Source organism: Trachurus trachurus (genome assembly GCF_905171665.1).
Source record: "Trachurus trachurus genome assembly, chromosome: 24".
NCBI lineage: Eukaryota > Metazoa > Chordata > Actinopteri > Carangiformes > Carangidae > Trachurus > Trachurus trachurus.
This window is the reverse complement of record NC_139910.1, coordinates 207,440-233,626: the sequence shown is the minus strand read 5'-3', so window position 1 is coordinate 233,626 and position 26,187 is coordinate 207,440. Positions and strand designations below refer to the sequence as shown.

The following is a 26,187-nucleotide window of genomic DNA, read 5'->3' as shown; positions in this document are numbered from 1 at the left end:
TGAGCAGCTCGCCTCGCGCTGCGGTTACACCATCAGCTCCTTCAGGCCGGACGGCTTCACCACCTTCAGAGCGTCGTACTACTCCTGCTACACCCTCAACCAGGTAACACACCTAACACACCTGACCACCGCCACACAACTAACCATAACTAAACCAGGTAACACACCTAACCACCGCCACACAACTAACCATAACTAAACCAGGTAACACACCTGACCACCGCTAACAGAGCTACCAGAGCTACCAGAGCTAACCTTAACCCAACCAGGTAACACACCACCTCACACCTGACCACCGCCACACAACTAACCATAACTAAACCAGGTAACACACCTGACCACCGCTAACAGAGCTAACAGCTAACAGCTAACAGAGCTAACAGAGCTACCAGAGCTAACAGCTAACAGAGCTAACCCTCAACCAGGTAACACACCTTCACCTAACCACCGCTAACAGAGCTAACAGAGCTAACCCTAACCCAACCAGGTAACACACCTAACCCGTCTGTCCGTCCTGGGTGATGATCCCTCCTCTGTTGCTCACCCTGAGCTTTCTCCTGGTTTTCCCTGTTAAAAGGGTTTTCTATGGAGTTTTTCCTCAGTGGATGTGAGGGTCTAAGGACAGAGGATGTTGTTATGATGGGATGTAAAGCCCTTTGAGACAAACTGGTGGTAAAAACGGGCTATACTAATAAAATTGCCTTGCAACCTGACCACCGCCACAGAGCTAACAGAGCTACCAGAGCTACCAGAGCTACCAGAGCTACCAGAGCTACCAGAGCTATCAGAGCTATCAGAGCTACCAGAGCTACCAGAGCTACCAGAGCTACCAGAGCTAACAGAGCTATCAGAGCTACCAGAGCTACCAGAGCTAACAGAGCTACCAGAGCTACCAGAGCTACCAGAGCTACCAGAGCTATCAGAGCTACCAGAGCTACCAGAGCTACCAGAGCTACCAGAGCTACCAGAGCTATCAGAGCTACCAGAGCTAACAGAGCTACCAGAGCTACCAGAGCTACCAGAGCTACCAGAGCTATCAGAGCTACCAGAGCTACCAGAGCTAACAGAGCTATCAGAGCTACCAGAGCTACCAGAGCTACCAGAGCTACCAGAGCTAACCATAACCCTGACCCTGCTGCTCTTCTCACGTTGTTGTTCCTACAGGATGATGAGGTTTTCACCTTCAGCTTTAACGTCATGGTGACCGACGGCGGCGGCGGGTGGACCAGCCGACCGGTCTCGGCCGTCTGCTCCGGTCTGGTCTGGACTCACAGAGAGGTCGTCTGTGAGGAGGACTACATGGAGGTCAGGATGGGGGGGGGGTCTAAACCCTGTGAAACCTCATCAACCTGTTGTTAACCTGGTGTTGTGGTGTTGAGCAGGTGAACGTGGACAGAGCGTCTCCGTGTGGCGGCCGGGGACAGATGTGGCAGACGGCCTGGTCTCAGGTGAGGTCGAAGGTCACGCCTACATGATGTCAGAGTGTTTCTGTGTGTGTGTCCACCAGAGGAGTAGTAGCTTTATCCTCAGATGGAGCAGGTGATGCTGTGATCTGAGAGGCTGGTTCTAAAGACGTGACGGGGTTGGGTTGGGTTGGTTTGGTTTGGTTTGGTTGGTTTGGTTTGATTTGGTTTGGTTGGGTTGGGTTGGGTTGGGTTTGGTTTGATTGGGTTGGGTTGGGTTGGGTTGGGTTGGTTTGATTGGGTTGGGTTGGGTTGGGTTGGTTTGGTTTGGTTTGATTGGGTTGGGTTGGGTTGGTTTGGTTTGGTTTGGTTTGGTTTGATTGGGTTGGGTTGGTTTGGTTTGATTGGGTTGGGTTGGGTTGGGTTGGGTTGGTTTGATTGGGTTGGGTTGGGTTGGGTTGGTTTGGTTTGATTGGGTTGGGTTGGGTTGGTTTGATTGGGTTGGGTTGGGTTGGTTTGGTTTGATTGGGTTGGGTTGGGTTGGGTTTGGTTTGGTTTGATTGGGTTTGGTTTGGTTTGGTTTGGTTTGGTTTGATTGGGTTGGGTTGGGTTGGGTTGGGTTGGTTTGGTTTGATTTGATTGGGTTTGGTTTGGTTTGGTTTGGTTTGATTGGGTTTGGTTTGGTTTGATTGGGTTGGGTTGGGCTGGTTTGATTTGATTGGGTTGGGTTGGGTTTGGTTTGGTTTGGTTTGGTTTGGTTTGATTGGGTTGGGTTTGATTGGTTTGGGTTGGGTTGGGTTTGGTTTGATTGGGTTGGGTTTGATTGGTTTGGGTTGGGTTGGGTTGGGTTTGGTTTGATTTGGTTCGGTTTGGTTGGTTTGGTTTGGTTCAGGCTCAGATGACGGCGAGCTCGTCGTGGCGGCTGCTGTTCCTGCAGAGCGATGGACGTGTGTCCTCTATGTCCGTCAGCGAGGCCGAGACTCACGGCCACAGTCTGACGGCCTCGGCCCAGAGGTTGGTGCTGCGCTGCCACTACAGACCACCGCACGCCACGGTCGTCACGGTAGGTCGCCACGTTACACCTGTTCTAACTGTTCATTCACACTGCACAGTTAAAGGGACAACAAGGAGTTTCTATTTGGTTATAAAAAAGTCTCATATTAATGTGGATGAATCTACGTTACCACTTGTTAATGGTCCATTTTAGATAAATCTATGGTTTTGTCTCTATGGTTATTTTGTTATTATTAGTGGTGGTGGAAATGCTGGGCGAGCCGACCAGCGTTTCTTTACTTTCGGTTTCGTGGCGAGTCATGAGAATAACGCCGCCGAATCTCCGTTTATGGTGGGAACTACGACGGTATGTGATCGTCTTCCAACCTCTGACTTTAATTCTTGATGAATGAAAACATGAGTCTGTCTTGCACCGGTCAAAGAATTTCACGGTGCGGAGGCTCATAAATGTAGTGTGGAAACACTTTGCTTTAACAAAACTCCTTGTTGTCCCTTTAATCTGTGGTTGCCAGTAAAATGTAAAACATAAATGTGTCTCTAAGTGACAGTGAGGTTGTGTCAGGTGGAAGGCGTTCCCGTGGAGCTGCTCCGGGTGTCTCTGTCCTTCGGGAACCGGCTGAAGCTGGTGATGATGGACATGTCCATGGCCTGCACACTCAGTACGTTCGTCTCCATGGCAACAGACCATCAGACCATCAGTCCTGTTGGAGCGGTCGCCGTGCTGACGATGTCTCGCTCCTTGTTCCAGATTCTGGTTCCTTTGACGGCGCCTGGCTGGGATGGGATGTCCCCATGGTGATGACTCCTCTGGTCGAGGAGGCGACAGCGTTTCACAGTCAGAGCGTCAGAGTGGACGTGGACGGCGTGATGCTGGACGAAGCCGCCGCCGCCTCCAGAGGGTTCAGTCTGCTCCGACGAGGAGGACTGGTCCAGATCAGAGTTCCTCTGGGGGCGCCGGGAGGATACCGCAAGGTACAGGCATCATCATCTAGAGTCCTCAACATCTAGAGTCCTCAACATCTAGAGTCCTCAACATCTAGAGTCATCAATAGAGAATGTGAAGTTACGTCACGCCGCTTTGCATTGTGGGACGTTGGGCGCCATCTTTGGAGGATCGCGGATGTAAACACTTGCTCGTCTCCCTTACAAAAATTCCCCAAAGTGGCTTAAAAGTAATCATGGTGGGACAGTACTGCTGCTACAGTCGTATATGCACTAATACCAACAACCAGATAGTTCAGGATGTCTGGATCAGTCAGTGGAGAGTAAATCTGGGTCTTGAATCCAGTCCCTTAACGGCAAAACGTAAGTTAGGGATCGACACCGTTAATAAGTTGTAGTTTTTCTGTGTACCGTTGTTTCTCGTTAAATTTGAGTTTATCACGATACGTTCCTCCTTCGTTTCCCTTCCCCTTCTCCATTTCCTTTTTTTCTTTTTGTCCGTCTTCCTCATCTCTTTTTCTTCTTGCTCGTTTTCCTCCGTTTTCCCCACTCTCTGTTTACGTTTGCGTTCCTCCAAAGATGGCGCCGACATCCCACAACCCAAAGCGGTGTGACGTCAGCTTCACATTCTCCATACGAGTGAAGTCAGACGACGTCATGAAATGAGCCCAACCTTCTTCTTCCTGCAGAGTTTGGTAGAAAACAACGTGTACAAGGAGCTGTACGTCATCTCTCTGCTGTACCAACACGTCTTCTCTCTGCTGCACCACGACGGCAGCAGCTTCAGCACCACACACAGGATGCTCCGAGTCCTGGACACGCCGCCGCTCTGCCGTGCACCTTTCAGCCTGGACCGTGAGTCTCTTCACTGATTGGTTAACAATAATAAGAGCTAGTTAAACATGTTGGTGAGTCTCTTCACTGATTGGTTAACAATTATAAGAGCTCGTTAAACATGTTGGTGAGTCTCTTCACTGATTGGTTAACAATGATAAGAGCTCGTTAAACATGTTGGTGAGTCTCTTCACTGATTGGTTAACAATGATAAGAGCTAGTTAAACATGTTGGTGAGTGTCTTCACTGATTGGTTAACAATGATAAGAGCTAGTTAAACATGTTGGTGAGTCTCTTCACTGATTGGTTAACAATGATAAGAGCTAGTTAAACATGTTGGTGAGTCTCTTCACTGATTGGTTAACAATGATAAGAGCTCGTTAAACATGTTGGTGAGTCTCTTCACTGATTGGTTAACAATGATAAGAGCTAGTTAAACATGTTGGTGAGTCTCTTCACTGATTGGTTAACAATGATAAGAGCTCGTTAAACATGTTGGTGAGTCTCTTCACTGATTGGTTAACAATGATAAGAGCTAGTTAAACATGTTGGTGAGTGTCTTCACTGATTGGTTAACAATGATAAGAGCTAGTTAAACATGTTGGTGAGTCTCTTCACTGATTGGTTAACAATGATAAGAGCTAGTTAAACATGTTGGTGAGTCTCTTCACTGATTGGTTAACAATGATAAGAGCTCGTTAAACATGTTGGTGAGTCTCTTCACTGATTGGTTAACAATGATAAGAGCTAGTTAAACATGTTGGGGATTTAAGGGTGGAGTCCTCGGAGCGGCCAAGTGTCCCAAAGGTTCTTAAAGATGGAGAGGAGCATCCTTGCTGATGATGATGTCTTCATCATCTGCCGGAGCTCGTATCAGAGTCTCTATCACACATCTGGACCTGGTGTTTCCTCCTCTAGAGACCGTTGTCGACGACGACCAGCAGCTGTTCAGCGTCTACCTGGGGAACGTTCCCAGCGACGTCACGGTGGAGGACGTGTGGATCAACAGGAGGCGGCTGATGATGGCAGAAGGAGGAGCCAGCATCGCTCCGGTCGCCCACGGTAACGGCAGTCGAGGCTTCGAGCTGCGGCTGCCCTTCAGGGACTCCACTGTCCACTCCAAGGTCAGAGGTCACGTTCTGTTGTCTCACTGTTGTGTTTCCATCCATCTTTTTTTATTCGCATTTTCGCAAAAATTGCTAATAAATATTTGGATGGAAACGCCAGAAATTAGAAAAAAGGCAGTAGCTAAATGCGCATAAAAGTTTTGACGCTTTGGGGGGGGGGGGGGGGTTTGTCAGCGTATCGATAAAAGGAAAATGTGACTTTGTTATGGAAACAGGTTTTGCGAATTGAGCCAGAGTTTGTGGGTGAAGCTGCTGGAGGACGACTTCCCCAAAGTCCTTCACCCGCCGACGTTCCCAAACAAACGACCCGGTGTCCCAGGTGTGTCTAGTCCGGAAAGTACGTAAATGGTCCATTTACGTGTCAGCTGAGTGTCAACTGTTGTCATGGATACATTCACGCTCTCTTATGACGTAATCTCACGGCGCACTCCTCCTCCTCTCCCAATAATCGCAAAACAATAACAAATGGAAACGGGCATAAATTCACATTTGCTTTTTGCGCATTTTCACAAAATCCGCTCTTAAATTCGATCCATTTGGATGGAAACCCAGTTAGTGTTGTGTTTCTTCTGTCTACTCGGAGGACAGTGCACATCACTGCAGCTCATGATGGTGTCTGAAGTGCAGTCTGTCTGAGACTCTGTGCTCTCCTACAGTACCTAGGTGGAGGCGTGGTGCAGCACTCTGTGGATATAAACTTCACTTTAACCCTCGAGCCCCAGAGAGACTCCTACTACCACCACACAGTCGTCACAGCACAAGTCTTCAACACGTGTAAGAACAGTTTCCTGCTCTTTGTTTAGAAGCAACTTCCTCCTTTCATTCAGAATCCAGCTGATAAACCAGCAGAGACCTGGTTTGACGTGTCCACTACTGCAAAAACTCTACATCTTACCAAGAATAATTGTCTTATTTCTTGTCAAAATGTCTCATTTCTAGTCAAAACTAAACTCTTTCCACTTAAAATAAGACTCATCACCTAAAAATGAACTTGTTTTTAGATCATTTTCACTTGTTTCAAACTAATTTTCACTTGAAATAAGTAGAAAAATCTGCCAGTGAAAGTAAGTTTTTTGTGCTTGTAATAAGAAAGAAAAACTTGCTCCACTATCAGATTTTTCTACTTATTTCAAGTGAAAATCTGCTTGAAAGAAGTAAAAAGTGTCTAAAAACAAGCTGCTTTTAATGTGATGAGTCTGATTTTAAGTAGAATGAGATTTGTTTTGATTAGAATTAAGACAAATATTCTTGGATAGATGTAGAGTTTTTATAGTGCTGTCTCCCAGTTCCTCCAGAGATCACGGCTCGCTGCTCAGATGGAGGAATCTCCTTCAGCTGGCTGCAGTCGCCTCAGACCGACAGACTCTGGGAGCTGTACGTCGACCAGGAGCCTCTGACGGCTCAGCTGGCATCCCAGAGAGGCTACCGTCTTCACCATGACAACCACCATGACAACCAGAAGACCAGCCTACAGGTGCCGCTGTTCTCCATCGGCTACATCTTTGAAGTAAGTTGTGTCTCTCTGTGATCGCAGCTCAACTACATCTGGTTAAAACTGAATCTCTGCTTGTGTTCTCACAATTTGAGGCCAGTTTGGCATCAATGGTACTAAAAAAAGTAGCTGTGCACATCTCAGTATGTTGGACATTTTACAGATTTAAAAGGATAGTTCACCCAAAATTGAAATGAAAATTTCAAAAAAATATGAAATAGCGCAAATCACGTGATTTGCATTGACGTGCAAATCTCGCGAGATTTGGACGAACCAGGAAGAGGAGCTTCCGCTACAAACAAGCTTGAAATATAAACGTATTCAATTTTTTTCGGGACAATTTCTCATGTCGGGGCTTCAATACCAGAGGGACATTACATACGAGCAGCATGGAGGTATCTGGATGTTTTTTGGTGTGTCTTTTTGTTACGAAGACAGTTGGTATCCATTTGCAACCGTCATATGGACATGCACTGCTACGCTGAGACCCCCTGTAACTCAGAGAAGCCACGGAGGACTCTGAAACTTCTCCCAGCCCTTAGTCCACATGAGGGGAAGGAGATCATGAGTGGAACTATCCCTTTAAGACTTCTAAGAATCTGACATTAAAGCGCTGAGCGCTGCAGCCTCATCAACTCTCTGTGTTCCAGGGGATCAACCTGTCGACTTTCTATGGAACATTTAAACTTCTCCTGAGAGACAGAACGACCCTGGAGGTCCAGACCTCCACGTCTAAACGCTGCCTCTTCACCACACCGGACATGACGGGTAACTGACCTAAAGGTGCATTCTGATCTAAACGTATGAAGTGTTGACTCGTCTCTGACTCGGCTCCATCTGCACCAGTGTGTTCTGCAGACGGGACGGTCACCGTGGTAACGACGCCCGCGGCTGCCCGGCCCTCGGTGCAACCGGACAGAACCAGTCTACTGGACCGAAGCTGCAGACCCAAACACACCGACGCAGCCAGGGTCCTGTTTGAGTTCAGGGTCGATTCCTGTGGGACACGAGCTACGGTACGACTGGTTTAAGTACTATATACTACAGTATAAATACTATATACTACAGTATAAACACTATATACTACAGTATAAATACTGGGGAAGCTGGAAAACTAACAGGAACTCATCTAAAACAAGTCGTTGATTACTTTGTTTAAAGGGACAACCAGGAGTTTCTATTTGGTTATAAAGAGTCTCATATTAATGTGGATGAATCTCCGTTACCACTTGTTAATGGTCCATTTTAGATAAATCTATGGTTTTGTCTCTATGGTTATTTTGTTATTATTAGTGGTGGTGGAAATGCTGGGCGAGCCGACCAGCGTTTCTTTACTTTCGGTTTCGTGGCGAGTCATGAGAATAACGCCACCGTATGAATCTCCGTTTATGGTGGGAACTACGACGGTATGTGATCGTCTTCCAACCTCTGACTTTAATTCTTGATGAATGAAAACATGAGTCTGTCTTGCACCGGTCAAAGAATTTCACGGTGCGGAGGCTCATAAATGTAGTGTGGAAACACTTCGCTTTTACAAAACTCCTCATTGTCCCTTTAAAATGTTTCACTATAAGTATTTAATTTTAAGAAAAAATACCAAATTTCATTGATTGCTGTCAGACTAAACTAAAAACATCCCAGAAGCTGCAAACGTAGGTTTTTCACTGACAGTCTGACATTTTAGACTCGGTTGATAGAAATGTGTTTAGCTGACTAAGCAGAAGACGAGGTAAACAGAGTTCTGTGTTTAGATGCTGCATGTCCATGTATATAAAGGTAAAAGCAGCATGCAGGTGTAAAAGCAGCATGCAGGTGTAAAAGCAGCATGCAGCAGGTGTGTAACTGAGAGGCTTCAGCAGGTTGGAGAGTCCTACGTGGTTTATGAGAACCAGATTCTCTACGACAGACGGCTGCTTGCAGACGGACCGACCTTCATCACCAGAGAATCTCAGTTCAAGTAAGAAAAACACCACAAACCACCACAACTCGGACTGATTAAACTAAACTAAACTAAACCTCGGACTGATAAAACTAAACTAAACTAAACCTCGGACTGATAAAACTAAACTAAACCTCGGACTGATAAAACTAAACTAAACCTCGGACTGATAAAACTAAACTAAACCTCGGACTGATAAAACTAAACTAAACTAAACCTCAGACTGATACAACTAAACTAAACTAAACCTCGGACTGATTAAACTAAACTAAACTAAACCTCGGACTGATAAAACTAAACTAAACTAAACCTCAGACTGATACAACTAAACTAAACTAAACCTCGGACTGATTAAACTAAACTAAACTAAACCTCGGACTGATTAAACTAAACTAAACTAAACTAAACCTCGGACTGATAAAACTAAACTAAACCTCGGACTGATAAAACTAAACTAAACTAAACCTCAGACTGATACAACTAAACTAAACTAAACCTCGGACTGATAAAACTAAACTAAACTAAACCTCGGACTGATTAAACTAAACTAAACTAAACCTCGGACTGATAAAACTAAACTAAACTAAACCTCAGACTGATACAACTAAACTAAACTAAACCTCGGACTGATTAAACTAAACTAAACTAAACCTCGGACTGATAAAACTAAACTAAACTAAACCTCGGACTGATTAAACTAAACTAAACTAAACCTCAGACTGATACAACTAAACTAAACTAAACCTCGGACTGATTAAACTAAACTAAACTAAACCTCGGACCGCTGCATGGTCTGGTACAACTGGAACAGTATATACAAACAGATATTAATGAATGAATGAATGAATGAATGAATGAATGAATGAATGAATGAATGAATGAATGAATGAATGAATGTGTGTGTTTCTGTAACAGACTGACGGTGAGGTGCTTCTATCCTCTGAGTGGCATCAACAGACTTTCTGCTGACAGGATCTTCAGATCAGAGACTCCAGAGTTCGGTCTGGTCAAAGTCTCTGAGAGAGTTGAAGGTTGGACTCTGACTCGTTTACAATCTGAATGATGTGTTGTTTTAAAATTCTGCTATTGAAACAAGTTTCTTTTCCTGCAGATTCAGCAAATGACGTCCCTGCTGGTGACTGTTTCCATCAAGTTACTGGAGAAACCATCAATACCATCAACACCATCAATACCATCAACACCATCAATAGCATCAATACTCCAGTTAACCCCGTCCACTCAGCCCAGTCTCAGTCTGGAATCAGACCTGGAATCAGACCTGGAATCAGACCTGGAATCAGACCTGGAATCAGACCTGGAATCAGACCTGGAATCAGACCTGGACCCAGAAGCTTCACTACAACACCTGGAGGTGATGACGGTCCTGTCTCCTCTCAGGACCTCCACACTAACACAACTCTCAGTCTTTCTGCTGCTCATCAAGCTGCTGGTGGCCACCATGTCCCTCAGCAGGTTTCCTCCTCCTCCTCCTCCTCCTCCTCCTCCTCCTCCTCCTCCTCCTCCTCCTCCTCCTCCTCCTCCTCCTCCTCCTCCTCCTCCTCCTCTGGCTCGGCCTCGGCCCACACAGCAGAACAACCTATGTCTGTCTCTCCAGTGAGCTCTGAGCAGACAGAACAACAGTTATTAAACCTCATGTCTAGTTCTGATCAGAGAGGCAGCAGCACTGGGCTGTCAGACCTGTCAGACCTCGAGCTGAGAAACTGAGGAGTCGACTGGTTCAGGTCTGTTCTGAGAAACTGTTTAAACTGTTTGGATATCTCACAGAAGAAAGAACGTCTTCATATCTGAATGACTGACAGGAACTCCTGCAGAGTGAAACATTGAGTTAAAGGGCCGTTCTGTCCAAGCTGCTTCTTCATAAAGCTGCTTCATTCATTAAGCTTAGTCAACATGATATTAACTCACCGATGGACAAGAGACAAAACACATCTACATAAATGTTGTAGTGAAAGATCTAAGTTTAACATTTACATGTAACTGCTGTTTGTTTGTCTCTAGGTAACGGGATCAGCCAATGACAAACAGCCTCTGTCTGTCTGCAGTTTGACTCAATAAAGGTTCAGTCCGCTCTTTACGCTGGTTGATGTTTGACGTGCTCCTCTACACATCACAACTTATCGTTTTAATTCATGTCCTGAATAAAGATAATAAATGATGTAAACAGCTCAGAGTGCATCACATGGAGCTGATCGTGGGTTCAACTCCCTCCCGGCCCTTTGCTGCATCTTCCTCTAACCGTCCTGTCTCACAAAGAACAACAGCCCAAGATACTGTAGCCTGTCTCTACAACATTTTCCTTCTGGTTTCTAACGAGACATTCCTGCTGCTCAGTGTTTCAGTCCTGGGGAGGGTAACTAGGGTAACTAGGGTAACTAGGGTAACTAGGGTAACTAGGGTAACGCTAGTGATGGCAGTCCGACCCTGAAGCTTCGAACCAGTAACATGGAACCACTGTTTCAAAGCTTGTTTTGGTGCAGAAAGAATCACGTGACGTGTGACGTCCGAAGCAGCAACTGCTTCACTGCCTGAATGAATGAATGAATGAATGAATGAATGAATGAATGAATCACCTGACTGGACCAAAGCTGCTTCACCCACTGACTGGTCTCATTCTGAAAGCGTGTACCCTCCCTCATCCGTTTCTAACGACACAAGCAGCATCTGTTTCTTGCGAGCGAGAATTGTTGAGAAATTGTGAACAAAAAACAAACTCATCAAATCTTCATGTGTAAACAGTGTAAACAGTGTAAATACTGTGAGCTCATGTAACGAAGCTCCGCGGAGCCACAGTCGTGAGGTACCAGAGAACTGACAACGTGTGGCGGCCGTTAGCAGAGACATGACTTGGTGAAGCGGTTAGTGTTGCCGCCTGCGGTGTGGGATATCCAGGTTCGAGTCCCGTACAGGTCAAATATAATCTGGTTAACGCATCAGTACGTTAAGGCAGCGAAGGCACTTTAGAACAAAAGTGTTCTACTGAAGTCATTTCACCAACTCTGCTCAGTGTGTGTGTGTGTGTGTGTGTGTGTGTGTGTGTGTGTGTGTGTGTGTGTGTGTGTGTGTGTGTGTGTGTGTGTGTGTGTGTGTGTGTGTGTGTGTGTGTGTGTGTGTGTGTGTGTGTGTGTGTGTGTGTGTGTGTGTGTGTGTGTGTCAGTGTGTCAGTGTGTGTGTGTCAGTGTGTCAGTGTGTGTCAGTGTGTGTGTGTCAGTGTGTGTGTGTCAGTGTGTCAGTGTGTGTGTGTCAGTGTGTCAGTGTGTCAGTGTGTGTCAGTGTGTGTCAGTGTGTGTCAGTGTGTGTCAGTGTGTGTCAGTGTGTGTCAGTGTGTCAGTGTGTCAGTGTGTCAGTGTGTCAGTGTGTCAGTGTGTCAGTGTGTCAGTGTGTCAGTGTGTCAGTGTGTCAGTGTGTGTCAGTGTGTGTCAGTGTGTGTCAGTGTGTGTCAGTGTGTGTCAGTGTGTGTCAGTGTGTGTCAGTGTGTGTCAGTGTGTGTCAGAGTGTGTCAGTGTGTCAGTGTGTGTGTCAGTGTGTCAGTGTGTGTCAGTGTGTCAGTGTGTCAGTGTGTCAGTGTGTCAGTGTGTCAGTGTGTCAGTGTGTCAGTGTGTGTGTCAGTGTGTCAGTGTGTCAGTGTGTCAGTGTGTGTGTGTGTCAGTGTGTGTGTGTGTCAGTGTGTGTGTCAGTGTGTGTCAGTGTGTGTCAGTGTGTGTCAGTGTGTGTCAGTGTGTGTCAGTGTGTGTCAGTGTGTCTGTCAGTGTGTCAGTGTGTGTCAGTGTGTCAGTGTGTCAGTGTGTCAGTGTGTCAGTGTGTCAGTGTGTCAGTGTGTGTGTGTGTCAGTGTGTGTGTCAGTGTGTCAGTGTGTGTCAGTGTGTCAGTGTGTGTGTGTGTCAGTGTGTGTCAGTGTGTCAGTGTGTGTGTGTGTCAGTGTGTCAGTGTGTCAGTGTGTCAGTGTGTGTCAGTGTGTCAGTGTGTGTGTGTGTCAGTGTGTGTCAGTGTGTCAGTGTGTCAGTGTGTCAGTGTGTCAGTGTGTCAGTGTGTGTCAGTGTGTCAGTGTGTGTCAGTGTGTCAGTGTGTGTGTGTGTCAGTGTGTGTGTGTGTCAGTGTGTCAGTGTGTCAGTGTGTCAGTGTGTCAGTGTGTGTGTGTGTCAGTGTGTGTGTCAGTGTGTCAGTGTGTGTCAGTGTGTCAGTGTGTCAGTGTGTCAGTGTGTCAGTGTGTGTGTGTGTCAGTGTGTGTGTGTGTCAGTGTGTGTGTCAGTGTGTGTCAGTGTGTGTCAGTGTGTGTCAGTGTGTGTCAGTGTGTGTCAGTGTGTGTCAGTGTGTGTCAGTGTGTCTGTCAGTGTGTCAGTGTGTGTCAGTGTGTCAGTGTGTCAGTGTGTCAGTGTGTCAGTGTGTCAGTGTGTCAGTGTGTGTGTGTGTCAGTGTGTGTGTCAGTGTGTCAGTGTGTGTCAGTGTGTCAGTGTGTCAGTGTGTCAGTGTGTGTGTGTGTCAGTGTGTGTGTCAGTGTGTCAGTGTGTCAGTGTGTGTCAGTGTGTGTCAGTGTGTCAGTGTGTGTGTGTGTGTCAGTGTGTCAGTGTGTGTGTCAGTGTGTGTCAGTGTGTGTCAGTGTGTGTGTGTGTGTGTGTGTCAGTGTGTCAGTGTGTCAGTGTGTCAGTGTGTGTCAGTGTGTCAGTGTGTGTGTGTGTGTCAGTGTGTCAGTGTGTGTGTCAGTGTGTGTCAGTGTGTGTCAGTGTGTGTGTGTGTGTGTGTGTGTCAGTGTGTCAGTGTGTGTGTCAGTGTGTGTCAGTGTGTCAGTGTGTCAGTGTGTGTCAGTGTGTCAGTGTGTGTGTGTGTGTCAGTGTGTCAGTGTGTGTGTCAGTGTGTGTCAGTGTGTGTCAGTGTGTGTGTGTGTGTGTGTGTGTCAGTGTGTCAGTGTGTGTCAGTGTGTCAGTGTGTCAGTGTGTCAGTGTGTGTCAGTGTGTGTGTGTGTGTGTGTGTGTCAGTGTGTCAGTGTGTCAGTGTGTCAGTGTGTGTCAGTGTGTCAGTGTGTGTCAGTGTGTGTGTGTGTGTGTGTGTGTCAGTGTGTCAGTGTGTGTCAGTGTGTGTCAGTGTGTGTCAGTGTGTGTCAGTGTGTCAGTGTGTCAGTGTGTGTCAGTGTGTGTCAGTGTGTGTCAGTGTGTCAGTGTGTCAGTGTGTCAGTGTGTCAGTGTGTCAGTGTGTCAGTGTGTGCTGCAGCCTGGCACTTCACCAGCAGAGGTCAGGGTAACCAGGGTAACCAGGGTTACCAGGGTAACCAGGGTAACCAGGGTAACCAGGGTAACCAGGGTAACCAGGGTTACCAGGGTTACCAGGGTAACCAGGGTAACAAAGCTTCCAGTCATCAACACATTTTCTAAACAACTGGCTCAAGTGGTTCAGTTCTTCACAAAAGCTTCATTTGCCCATCACTATGGTAACTATGGTAACCATGGTAACTATAGTAACGTGTCTCACCGTCAGCTGAGACAAACTGCCCCACAGCAGAAGATACCCCTCCACTGCCCTCTACGAACTGGACCTAGGGTAACTAGGTTTAATTAGGTTTAATTAGGGGTAACTATGGTAACCATGGTAACCAGGGGTAACCATGGTAACCATAGTAACGTGTCTCACCGTCAGCAGAGACAAACTGCCCCACAGCAGATGATACCCCTCCACTGCCCTCTACGAACTGGACCTAGGGTAACTAGGGTAACTAGGTTTAATTAGGGGTAACTATGGTAACTATGGTGGTAACTATGGTAACCATGGTAACTATAGTAACGTGTCTCACCGTCAGCAGAAACAAACTGCCCCACAGCAGAAGATACCCCTCCACTGCCCTCTACGAACTGGACCTAGGGTAACTAGGTTTAATTAGGGGTAACTATGGTAACCATGGTAACCATGGTAACCAGGGGTAACCATGGTAACTATAGTAACGTATCTCACCGTCAGCTGAGACAAACTGCCCCACAGCAGATGATACCCCTCCACTGCCCTCTACGAACTGGACCTAGGGTAACTAGGGTAACTAGGTTTAATTAGGGGTAACTATGGTAACTATGGTGGTAACTATGGTAACCATGGTAACTATAGTAACGTGTCTCACCGTCAGCAGAAACAAACTGCCCCACAGCAGAAGATACCCCTCCACTGCCCTCTACGAACTGGACCTAGGGTAACTAGGTTTAATTAGGGGTAACTATGGTAACCATGGTAACCATGGTAACCAGGGGTAACCATGGTAACTATAGTAACGTATCTCACCGTCAGCTGAGACAAACTGCCCCACAGCAGATGATACCCCTCCACTGCCCTCTACGAACTGGACCTAGGGTAACTAGGGTAACTAGGTTTAATTAGGGGTAACTATGGTAACTATGGTGGTAACTATGGTAACCATGGTAACTATAGTAACGTGTCTCACCGTCAGCAGAAACAAACTGCCCCACAGCAGAAGATACCCCTCCACTGCCCTCTACGAACTGGACCTAGGGTAACTAGGTTTAATTAGGGGTAACTATGGTAACCATGGTAACCATGGTAACCAGGGGTAACCATGGTAACTATAGTAACGTATCTCACCGTCAGCTGAGACAAACTGCCCCACAGCAGATGATACCCCTCCACTGCCCTCTACGAACTGGACCTAGGGTAACTAGGGTAACTAGGTTTAATTAGGGGTAACTATGGTAACTATGGTGGTAACTATGGTAACCATGGTAACTATAGTAACGTGTCTCACCGTCAGCAGAAACAAACTGCCCCACAGCAGAAGATACCCCTCCACTGCCCTCTACGAACTGGACCTAGGGTAACTAGGTTTAATTAGGGGTAACTATGGTAACCATGGTAACCATGGTAACCAGGGGTAACCATGGTAACTATAGTAACGTATCTCACCGTCAGCTGAGACAAACTGCCCCACAGCAGATGATACCCCTCCACTGCCCTCTACGAACTGGACCTAGGGTAACTAGGGTAACTAGGTTTAATTAGGGGTAACTATGGTAACTATGGTGGTAACTATGGTAACCATGGTAACTATAGTAACGTGTCTCACCGTCAGCAGAAACAAACTGCCCCACAGCAGAAGATACCCCTCCACTGCCCTCTACGAACTGGACCTAGGGTAACTAGGTTTAATTAGGGGTAACTATGGTAACCATGGTAACCATGGTAACCAGGGGTAACCATGGTAACTATAGTAACGTATCTCACCGTCAGCTGAGACAAACTGCCCCACAGCAGATGATACCCCTCCACTGCCCTCTACGAACTGGACCTAGGGTAACTAGGGTAACTAGGTTTAATTAGGGGTAACTATGGTAACTATGGTGGTAACTATGGTAACCATGGTAACTATAGTAACGTGTCTCACCGTCAGCAGAAACAAACTGCCCCACAGCAGAAGATACCCCTCCACTGCCCTCTACGAACTGGACCTAGGGTAACTAGGTTTAATTAGGGGTAACTATGGTAACCATGGTAACCATGGTAACCAGGGGTAACCATGGTAACCATAGTAACGTATCTCACCGTCAGCTGAGACAAACTGCCCCACAGCAGATGATACCCCTCCACTGCCCTCTACGAACTGGACCTAGGGTAACTAGGGTAACTAGGTTTAATTAGGGGTAACTATGGTAACTATGGTGGTAACTATGGTAACCATGGTAACTATAGTAACGTGTCTCACCGTCAGCAGAAACAAACTGCCCCACAGCAGAAGATACCCCTCCACTGCCCTCTACGAACTGGACCTAGGGTAACTAGGTTTAATTAGGGGTAACTATGGTAACCATGGTAACCATGGTAACCAGGGGTAACCATGGTAACTATAGTAACGTATCTCACCGTCAGCAGAGACAAACTGCCCCACAGCAGATGATACCCCTCCACTGCCCTCTACGAACTGGACCTAGGGTAACTAGGGTAACTAGGTTTAATTAGGGGTAACTATGGTAACTATGGTGGTAACTATGGTAACCATGGTAACTATAGTAACGTGTCTCACCGTCAGCAGAAACAAACTGCCCCACAGCAGAAGATACCCCTCCACTGCCCTCTACGAACTGGACCTAGGGTAACTAGGTTTAATTAGGGGTAACTATGGTAACCATGGTAACCATGGTAACCAGGGGTAACCATGGTAACCATAGTAACGTGTCTCACCGTCAGCAGAGACAAACTGCCCCACAGCAGATGATACCCCTCCACTGCCCTCTACGAACTGGACCTAGGGTAACTAGGGTAACTAGGTTTAATTAGGGGTAACTATGGTAACTATGGTGGTAACTATGGTAACCATGGTAACTATAGTAACGTGTCTCACCGTCAGCAGAAACAAACTGCCCCACAGCAGAAGATACCCCTCCACTGCCCTCTACGAACTGGACCTAGGGTAACTAGGTTTAATTAGGGGTAACTATGGTAACCATGGTAACCATGGTAACCAGGGGTAACCATGGTAACTATAGTAACGTATCTCACCGTCAGCTGAGACAAACTGCCCCACAGCAGATGATACCCCTCCACTGCCCTCTACGAACTGGACCTAGGGTAACTAGGGTAACTAGGTTTAATTAGGGGTAACTATGGTAACTATGGTGGTAACTATGGTAACCATGGTAACTATAGTAACGTGTCTCACCGTCAGCAGAAACAAACTGCCCCACAGCAGAAGATACCCCTCCACTGCCCTCTACGAACTGGACCTAGGGTAACTAGGTTTAATTAGGGGTAACTATGGTAACCATGGTAACCATGGTAACCAGGGGTAACCATGGTAACTATAGTAACGTATCTCACCGTCAGCTGAGACAAACTGCCCCACAGCAGATGATACCCCTCCACTGCCCTCTACGAACTGGACCTAGGGTAACTAGGGTAACTAGGTTTAATTAGGGGTAACTATGGTAACTATGGTGGTAACTATGGTAACCATGGTAACTATAGTAACGTGTCTCACCGTCAGCAGAAACAAACTGCCCCACAGCAGAAGATACCCCTCCACTGCCCTCTACGAACTGGACCTAGGGTAACTAGGTTTAATTAGGGGTAACTATGGTAACCATGGTAACCATGGTAACCAGGGGTAACCATGGTAACCATAGTAACGTGTCTCACCGTCAGCAGAGACAAACTGCCCCACAGCAGATGATACCCCTCCACTGCCCTCTACGAACTGGACCTAGGGTAACTAGGGTAACTAGGTTTAATTAGGGGTAACTATGGTAACTATGGTGGTAACTATGGTAACCATGGTAACTATAGTAACGTGTCTCACCGTCAGCAGAAACAAACTGCCCCACAGCAGAAGATACCCCTCCACTGCCCTCTACGAACTGGACCTAGGGTAACTAGGTTTAATTAGGGGTAACTATGGTAACCATGGTAACCATGGTAACCAGGGGTAACCATGGTAACTATAGTAACGTATCTCACCGTCAGCTGAGACAAACTGCCCCACAGCAGATGATACCCCTCCACTGCCCTCTACGAACTGGACCTAGGGTAACTAGGGTAACTAGGTTTAATTAGGGGTAACTATGGTAACTATGGTGGTAACTATGGTAACCATGGTAACTATAGTAACGTGTCTCACCGTCAGCAGAAACAAACTGCCCCACAGCAGAAGATACCCCTCCACTGCCCTCTACGAACTGGACCTAGGGTAACTAGGTTTAATTAGGGGTAACTATGGTAACCATGGTAACCATGGTAACCAGGGGTAACCATGGTAACTATAGTAACGTATCTCACCGTCAGCTGAGACAAACTGCCCCACAGCAGATGATACCCCTCCACTGCCCTCTACGAACTGGACCTAGGGTAACTAGGGTAACTAGGTTTAATTAGGGGTAACTATGGTAACTATGGTGGTAACTATGGTAACCATGGTAACTATAGTAACGTGTCTCACCGTCAGCAGAAACAAACTGCCCCACAGCAGAAGATACCCCTCCACTGCCCTCTACGAACTGGACCTAGGGTAACTAGGTTTAATTAGGGGTAACTATGGTAACCATGGTAACCATGGTAACCAGGGGTAACCATGGTAACCATAGTAACGTATCTCACCGTCAGCTGAGACAAACTGCCCCACAGCAGATGATACCCCTCCACTGCCCTCTACGAACTGGACCTAGGGTAACTAGGGTAACTAGGTTTAATTAGGGGTAACTATGGTAACTATGGTGGTAACTATGGTAACCATGGTAACTATAGTAACGTGTCTCACCGTCAGCAGAAACAAACTGCCCCACAGCAGAAGATACCCCTCCACTGCCCTCTACGAACTGGACCTAGGGTAACTAGGTTTAATTAGGGGTAACTATGGTAACCATGGTAACCATGGTAACCAGGGGTAACCATGGTAACTATAGTAACGTATAACGTCAGCAGAAACAAACTGCCCCACAGCAGAAGATACCCCTCCACTGCCCTCTACGAACTGGACCTAGGGTAACTAGGTTTAATTAGGGGTAACTATGGTAACCATGGTAACCATGGTAACCAGGGGTAACCATGGTAACTATAGTAACGTATCTCACCGTCAGCTGAGACAAACTGCCCCACAGCAGATGATACCCCTCCACTGCCCTCTACGAACTGGACCTAGGGTAACTAGGGTAACTAGGTTTAATTAGGGGTAACTATGGTAACTATGGTGGTAACTATGGTAACCATGGTAACTATAGTAACGTGTCTCACCGTCAGCAGAAACAAACTGCCCCACAGCAGAAGATACCCCTCCACTGCCCTCTACGAACTGGACCTAGGGTAACTAGGTTTAATTAGGGGTAACTATGGTAACCATGGTAACCATGGTAACCAGGGGTAACCATGGTAACCATAGTAACGTGTCTCACCGTCAGCAGAGACAAACTGCCCCACAGCAGATGATACCCCTCCACTGCCCTCTACGAACTGGACCTAGGGTAACTAGGGTAACTAGGTTTAATTAGGGGTAACTATGGTAACTATGGTGGTAACTATGGTAACCATGGTAACTATAGTAACGTGTCTCACCGTCAGCAGAAACAAACTGCCCCACAGCAGAAGATACCCCTCCACTGCCCTCTACGAACTGGACCTAGGGTAACTAGGTTTAATTAGGGGTAACTATGGTAACCATGGTAACCATGGTAACCAGGGGTAACCATGGTAACTATAGTAACGTATCTCACCGTCAGCTGAGACAAACTGCCCCACAGCAGATGATACCCCTCCACTGCCCTCTACGAACTGGACCTAGGGTAACTAGGGTAACTAGGTTTAATTAGGGGTAACTATGGTAACTATGGTGGTAACTATGGTAACCATGGTAACTATAGTAACGTGTCTCACCGTCAGCAGAAACAAACTGCCCCACAGCAGAAGATACCCCTCCACTGCCCTCTACGAACTGGACCTAGGGTAACTAGGTTTAATTAGGGGTAACTATGGTAACCATGGTAACCATGGTAACCAGGGGTAACCATGGTAACTATAGTAACGTATCTCACCGTCAGCTGAGACAAACTGCCCCACAGCAGATGATACCCCTCCACTGCCCTCTACGAACTGGACCTAGGGTAACTAGGGTAACTAGGTTTAATTAGGGGTAACTATGGTAACTATGGTGGTAACTATGGTAACCATGGTAACTATAGTAACGTGTCTCACCGTCAGCAGAAACAAACTGCCCCACAGCAGAAGATACCCCTCCACTGCCCTCTACGAACTGGACCTAGGGTAACTAGGTTTAATTAGGGGTAACTATGGTAACCATGGTAACCATGGTAACCAGGGGTAACCATGGTAACTATAGTAACGTATCTCACCGTCAGCTGAGACAAACTGCCCCACAGCAGATGATACCCCTCCACTGCCCTCTACGAACTGGACCTAGGGTAACTAGGGTAACTAGGTTTAATTAGGGGTAACTATGGTAACTATGGTGGTAACTATGGTAACCATGGTAACTATAGTAACGTGTCTCACCGTCAGCAGAAACAAACTGCCCCACAGCAGAAGATACCCCTCCACTGCCCTCTACGAACTGGACCTAGGGTAACTAGGTTTAATTAGGGGTAACTATGGTAACCATGGTAACCATGGTAACCAGGGGTAACCATGGTAACTATAGTAACGTATCTCACCGTCAGCTGAGACAAACTGCCCCACAGCAGATGATACCCCTCCACTGCCCTCTACGAACTGGACCTAGGGTAACTAGGGTAACTAGGTTTAATTAGGGGTAACTATGGTAACTATGGTGGTAACTATGGTAACCATGGTAACTATAGTAACGTGTCTCACCGTCAGCAGAAACAAACTGCCCCACAGCAGAAGATACCCCTCCACTGCCCTCTACGAACTGGACCTAGGGTAACTAGGTTTAATTAGGGGTAACTATGGTAACCATGGTAACCATGGTAACCAGGGGTAACCATGGTAACTATAGTAACGTATCTCACCGTCAGCTGAGACAAACTGCCCCACAGCAGATGATACCCCTCCACTGCCCTCTACGAACTGGACCTAGGGTAACTAGGGTAACTAGGTTTAATTAGGGGTAACTATGGTAACTATGGTGGTAACTATGGTAACCATGGTAACTATAGTAACGTGTCTCACCGTCAGCAGAAACAAACTGCCCCACAGCAGAAGATACCCCTCCACTGCCCTCTACGAACTGGACCTAGGGTAACTAGGTTTAATTAGGGGTAACTATGGTAACCATGGTAACCATGGTAACCAGGGGTAACCATGGTAACCATAGTAACGTGTCTCACCGTCAGCAGAGACAAACTGCCCCACAGCAGATGATACCCCTCCACTGCCCTCTACGAACTGGACCTAGGGTAACTAGGGTAACTAGGTTTAATTAGGGGTAACTATGGTAACTATGGTGGTAACTATGGTAACCATGGTAACTATAGTAACGTGTCTCACCGTCAGCAGAAACAAACTGCCCCACAGCAGAAGATACCCCTCCACTGCCCTCTACGAACTGGACCTAGGGTAACTAGGTTTAATTAGGGGTAACTATGGTAACCATGGTAACCATGGTAACCAGGGGTAACCATGGTAACTATAGTAACGTATCTCACCGTCAGCTGAGACAAACTGCCCCACAGCAGATGATACCCCTCCACTGCCCTCTACGAACTGGACCTAGGGTAACTAGGGTAACTAGGTTTAATTAGGGGTAACTATGGTAACTATGGTGGTAACTATGGTAACCATGGTAACTATAGTAACGTGTCTCACCGTCAGCAGAAACAAACTGCCCCACAGCAGAAGATACCCCTCCACTGCCCTCTACGAACTGGACCTAGGGTAACTAGGTTTAATTAGGGGTAACTATGGTAACCATGGTAACCATGGTAACCAGGGGTAACCATGGTAACTATAGTAACGTATCTCACCGTCAGCTGAGACAAACTGCCCCACAGCAGATGATACCCCTCCACTGCCCTCTACGAACTGGACCTAGGGTAACTAGGGTAACTAGGTTTAATTAGGGGTAACTATGGTAACTATGGTGGTAACTATGGTAACCATGGTAACTATAGTAACGTGTCTCACCGTCAGCAGAAACAAACTGCCCCACAGCAGAAGATACCCCTCCACTGCCCTCTACGAACTGGACCTAGGGTAACTAGGTTTAATTAGGGGTAACTATGGTAACCATGGTAACCATGGTAACCAGGGGTAACCATGGTAACCATAGTAACGTATCTCACCGTCAGCTGAGACAAACTGCCCCACAGCAGATGATACCCCTCCACTGCCCTCTACGAACTGGACCTAGGGTAACTAGGGTAACTAGGTTTAATTAGGGGTAACTATGGTAACTATGGTGGTAACTATGGTAACCATGGTAACTATAGTAACGTGTCTCACCGTCAGCAGAAACAAACTGCCCCACAGCAGAAGATACCCCTCCACTGCCCTCTACGAACTGGACCTAGGGTAACTAGGTTTAATTAGGGGTAACTATGGTAACCATGGTAACCATGGTAACCAGGGGTAACCATGGTAACTATAGTAACGTATCTCACCGTCAGCAGAAACAAACTGCCCCACAGCAGAAGATACCCCTCCACTGCCCTCTACGAACTGGACCTAGGGTAACTAGGTTTAATTAGGGGTAACTATGGTAACCATGGTAACCATGGTAACCAGGGGTAACCATGGTAACTATAGTAACGTATCTCACCGTCAGCTGAGACAAACTGCCCCACAGCAGATGATACCCCTCCACTGCCCTCTACGAACTGGACCTAGGGTAACTAGGGTAACTAGGTTTAATTAGGGGTAACTATGGTAACTATGGTGGTAACTATGGTAACCATGGTAACTATAGTAACGTGTCTCACCGTCAGCAGAAACAAACTGCCCCACAGCAGAAGATACCCCTCCACTGCCCTCTACGAACTGGACCTAGGGTAACTAGGTTTAATTAGGGGTAACTATGGTAACCATGGTAACCATGGTAACCAGGGGTAACCATGGTAACTATAGTAACGTATCTCACCGTCAGCTGAGACAAACTGCCCCACAGCAGATGATACCCCTCCACTGCCCTCTACGAACTGGACCTAGGGTAACTAGGGTAACTAGGTTTAATTAGGGGTAACTATGGTAACTATGGTGGTAACTATGGTAACCATGGTAACTATAGTAACGTGTCTCACCGTCAGCAGAAACAAACTGCCCCACAGCAGAAGATACCCCTCCACTGCCCTCTACGAACTGGACCTAGGGTAACTAGGTTTAATTAGGGGTAACTATGGTAACCATGGTAACCATGGTAACCAGGGGTAACCATGGTAACTATAGTAACGTATCTCACCGTCAGCTGAGACAAACTGCCCCACAGCAGATGATACCCCTCCACTGCCCTCTACGAACTGGACCTAGGGTAACTAGGGTAACTAGGTTTAATTAGGGGTAACTATGGTAACTATGGTGGTAACTATGGTAACCATGGTAACTATAGTAACGTGTCTCACCGTCAGCAGAAACAAACTGCCCCACAGCAGAAGATACCCCTCCACTGCCCTCTACGAACTGGACCTAGGGTAACTAGGTTTAATTAGGGGTAACTATGGTAACCATGGTAACCATGGTAACCAGGGGTAACCATGGTAACTATAGTAACGTATCTCACCGTCAGCTGAGACAAACTGCCCCACAGCAGATGATACCCCTCCACTGCCCTCTACGAACTGGACCTAGGGTAACTAGGGTAACTAGGTTTAATTAGGGGTAACTATGGTAACTATGGTGGTAACTATGGTAACCATGGTAACTATAGTAACGTGTCTCACCGTCAGCAGAAACAAACTGCCCCACAGCAGAAGATACCCCTCCACTGCCCTCTACGAACTGGACCTAGGGTAACTAGGTTTAATTAGGGGTAACTATGGTAACCATGGTAACCATGGTAACCAGGGGTAACCATGGTAACCATAGTAACGTGTCTCACCGTCAGCAGAGACAAACTGCCCCACAGCAGATGATACCCCTCCACTGCCCTCTACGAACTGGACCTAGGGTAACTAGGGTAACTAGGTTTAATTAGGGGTAACTATGGTAACTATGGTGGTAACTATGGTAACCATGGTAACTATAGTAACGTGTCTCACCGTCAGCAGAAACAAACTGCCCCACAGCAGAAGATACCCCTCCACTGCCCTCTACGAACTGGACCTAGGGTAACTAGGTTTAATTAGGGGTAACTATGGTAACCATGGTAACCATGGTAACCAGGGGTAACCATGGTAACTATAGTAACGTATCTCACCGTCAGCTGAGACAAACTGCCCCACAGCAGATGATACCCCTCCACTGCCCTCTACGAACTGGACCTAGGGTAACTAGGGTAACTAGGTTTAATTAGGGGTAACTATGGTAACTATGGTGGTAACTATGGTAACCATGGTAACTATAGTAACGTGTCTCACCGTCAGCAGAAACAAACTGCCCCACAGCAGAAGATACCCCTCCACTGCCCTCTACGAACTGGACCTAGGGTAACTAGGTTTAATTAGGGGTAACTATGGTAACCATGGTAACCATGGTAACCAGGGGTAACCATGGTAACTATAGTAACGTATCTCACCGTCAGCTGAGACAAACTGCCCCACAGCAGATGATACCCCTCCACTGCCCTCTACGAACTGGACCTAGGGTAACTAGGGTAACTAGGTTTAATTAGGGGTAACTATGGTAACTATGGTGGTAACTATGGTAACCATGGTAACTATAGTAACGTGTCTCACCGTCAGCAGAAACAAACTGCCCCACAGCAGAAGATACCCCTCCACTGCCCTCTACGAACTGGACCTAGGGTAACTAGGTTTAATTAGGGGTAACTATGGTAACCATGGTAACCATGGTAACCAGGGGTAACCATGGTAACCATAGTAACGTATCTCACCGTCAGCTGAGACAAACTGCCCCACAGCAGATGATACCCCTCCACTGCCCTCTACGAACTGGACCTAGGGTAACTAGGGTAACTAGGTTTAATTAGGGGTAACTATGGTAACTATGGTGGTAACTATGGTAACCATGGTAACTATAGTAACGTGTCTCACCGTCAGCAGAAACAAACTGCCCCACAGCAGAAGATACCCCTCCACTGCCCTCTACGAACTGGACCTAGGGTAACTAGGTTTAATTAGGGGTAACTATGGTAACCATGGTAACCATGGTAACCAGGGGTAACCATGGTAACTATAGTAACGTATCTCACCGTCAGCAGAAACAAACTGCCCCACAGCAGAAGATACCCCTCCACTGCCCTCTACGAACTGGACCTAGGGTAACTAGGTTTAATTAGGGGTAACTATGGTAACCATGGTAACCATGGTAACCAGGGGTAACCATGGTAACTATAGTAACGTATCTCACCGTCAGCTGAGACAAACTGCCCCACAGCAGATGATACCCCTCCACTGCCCTCTACGAACTGGACCTAGGGTAACTAGGGTAACTAGGTTTAATTAGGGGTAACTATGGTAACTATGGTGGTAACTATGGTAACCATGGTAACTATAGTAACGTGTCTCACCGTCAGCAGAAACAAACTGCCCCACAGCAGAAGATACCCCTCCACTGCCCTCTACGAACTGGACCTAGGGTAACTAGGTTTAATTAGGGGTAACTATGGTAACCATGGTAACCATGGTAACCAGGGGTAACCATGGTAACCATAGTAACGTGTCTCACCGTCAGCAGAGACAAACTGCCCCACAGCAGATGATACCCCTCCACTGCCCTCTACGAACTGGACCTAGGGTAACTAGGGTAACTAGGTTTAATTAGGGGTAACTATGGTAACTATGGTGGTAACTATGGTAACCATGGTAACTATAGTAACGTGTCTCACCGTCAGCAGAAACAAACTGCCCCACAGCAGAAGAT

General features: G+C 46.9%; 2 protein-coding genes across 5 annotated transcripts in view; one reads left to right on the top strand and one right to left on the bottom strand.

Annotated features, from left to right (window-relative positions):
* Window positions 1-26,187, bottom strand: part of LOC311007416 (transcription factor IIIB 90 kDa subunit-like) — a 47,044-nt gene that overhangs the window by 14,361 nt on the left and 6,496 nt on the right. Inside the window, exon 3 of one of the 4 annotated variants that reach the window (XM_084000598.1) lies at window positions 16,618-16,681. The exons of 1 other annotated variant lie outside the window; for it this stretch is intronic. In XM_084000598.1, the coding sequence (XP_083856724.1) occupies window positions 16,618-16,681 (64 nt within the window). Of the gene's footprint in view, window positions 1-14,232; window positions 14,297-14,391; window positions 14,456-16,617; window positions 16,682-26,187 lie in introns of all 4 variants that reach the window. 2 more of the 4 variants (XM_084000597.1, XM_084000596.1) reach the window with 2 other exon arrangements.
* On the top strand, window positions 2,950-14,135 carry LOC311007741 (uncharacterized protein; the record flags this gene model as incomplete). The annotated part of the gene is made up of 12 exons (XM_084001044.1): window positions 2,950-3,076; window positions 3,166-3,389; window positions 4,049-4,214; window positions 5,112-5,317; window positions 5,977-6,094; window positions 6,607-6,827; window positions 7,463-7,580; window positions 7,659-7,828; window positions 8,672-8,769; window positions 9,667-9,782; window positions 9,863-10,174; window positions 13,975-14,135. The coding sequence occupies exons 1-12, from the start codon at window positions 3,046-3,048 to the stop codon at window positions 14,133-14,135; spliced, it is 1,941 nt and encodes a 646-aa protein (XP_083857170.1). The 5' UTR covers window positions 2,950-3,045.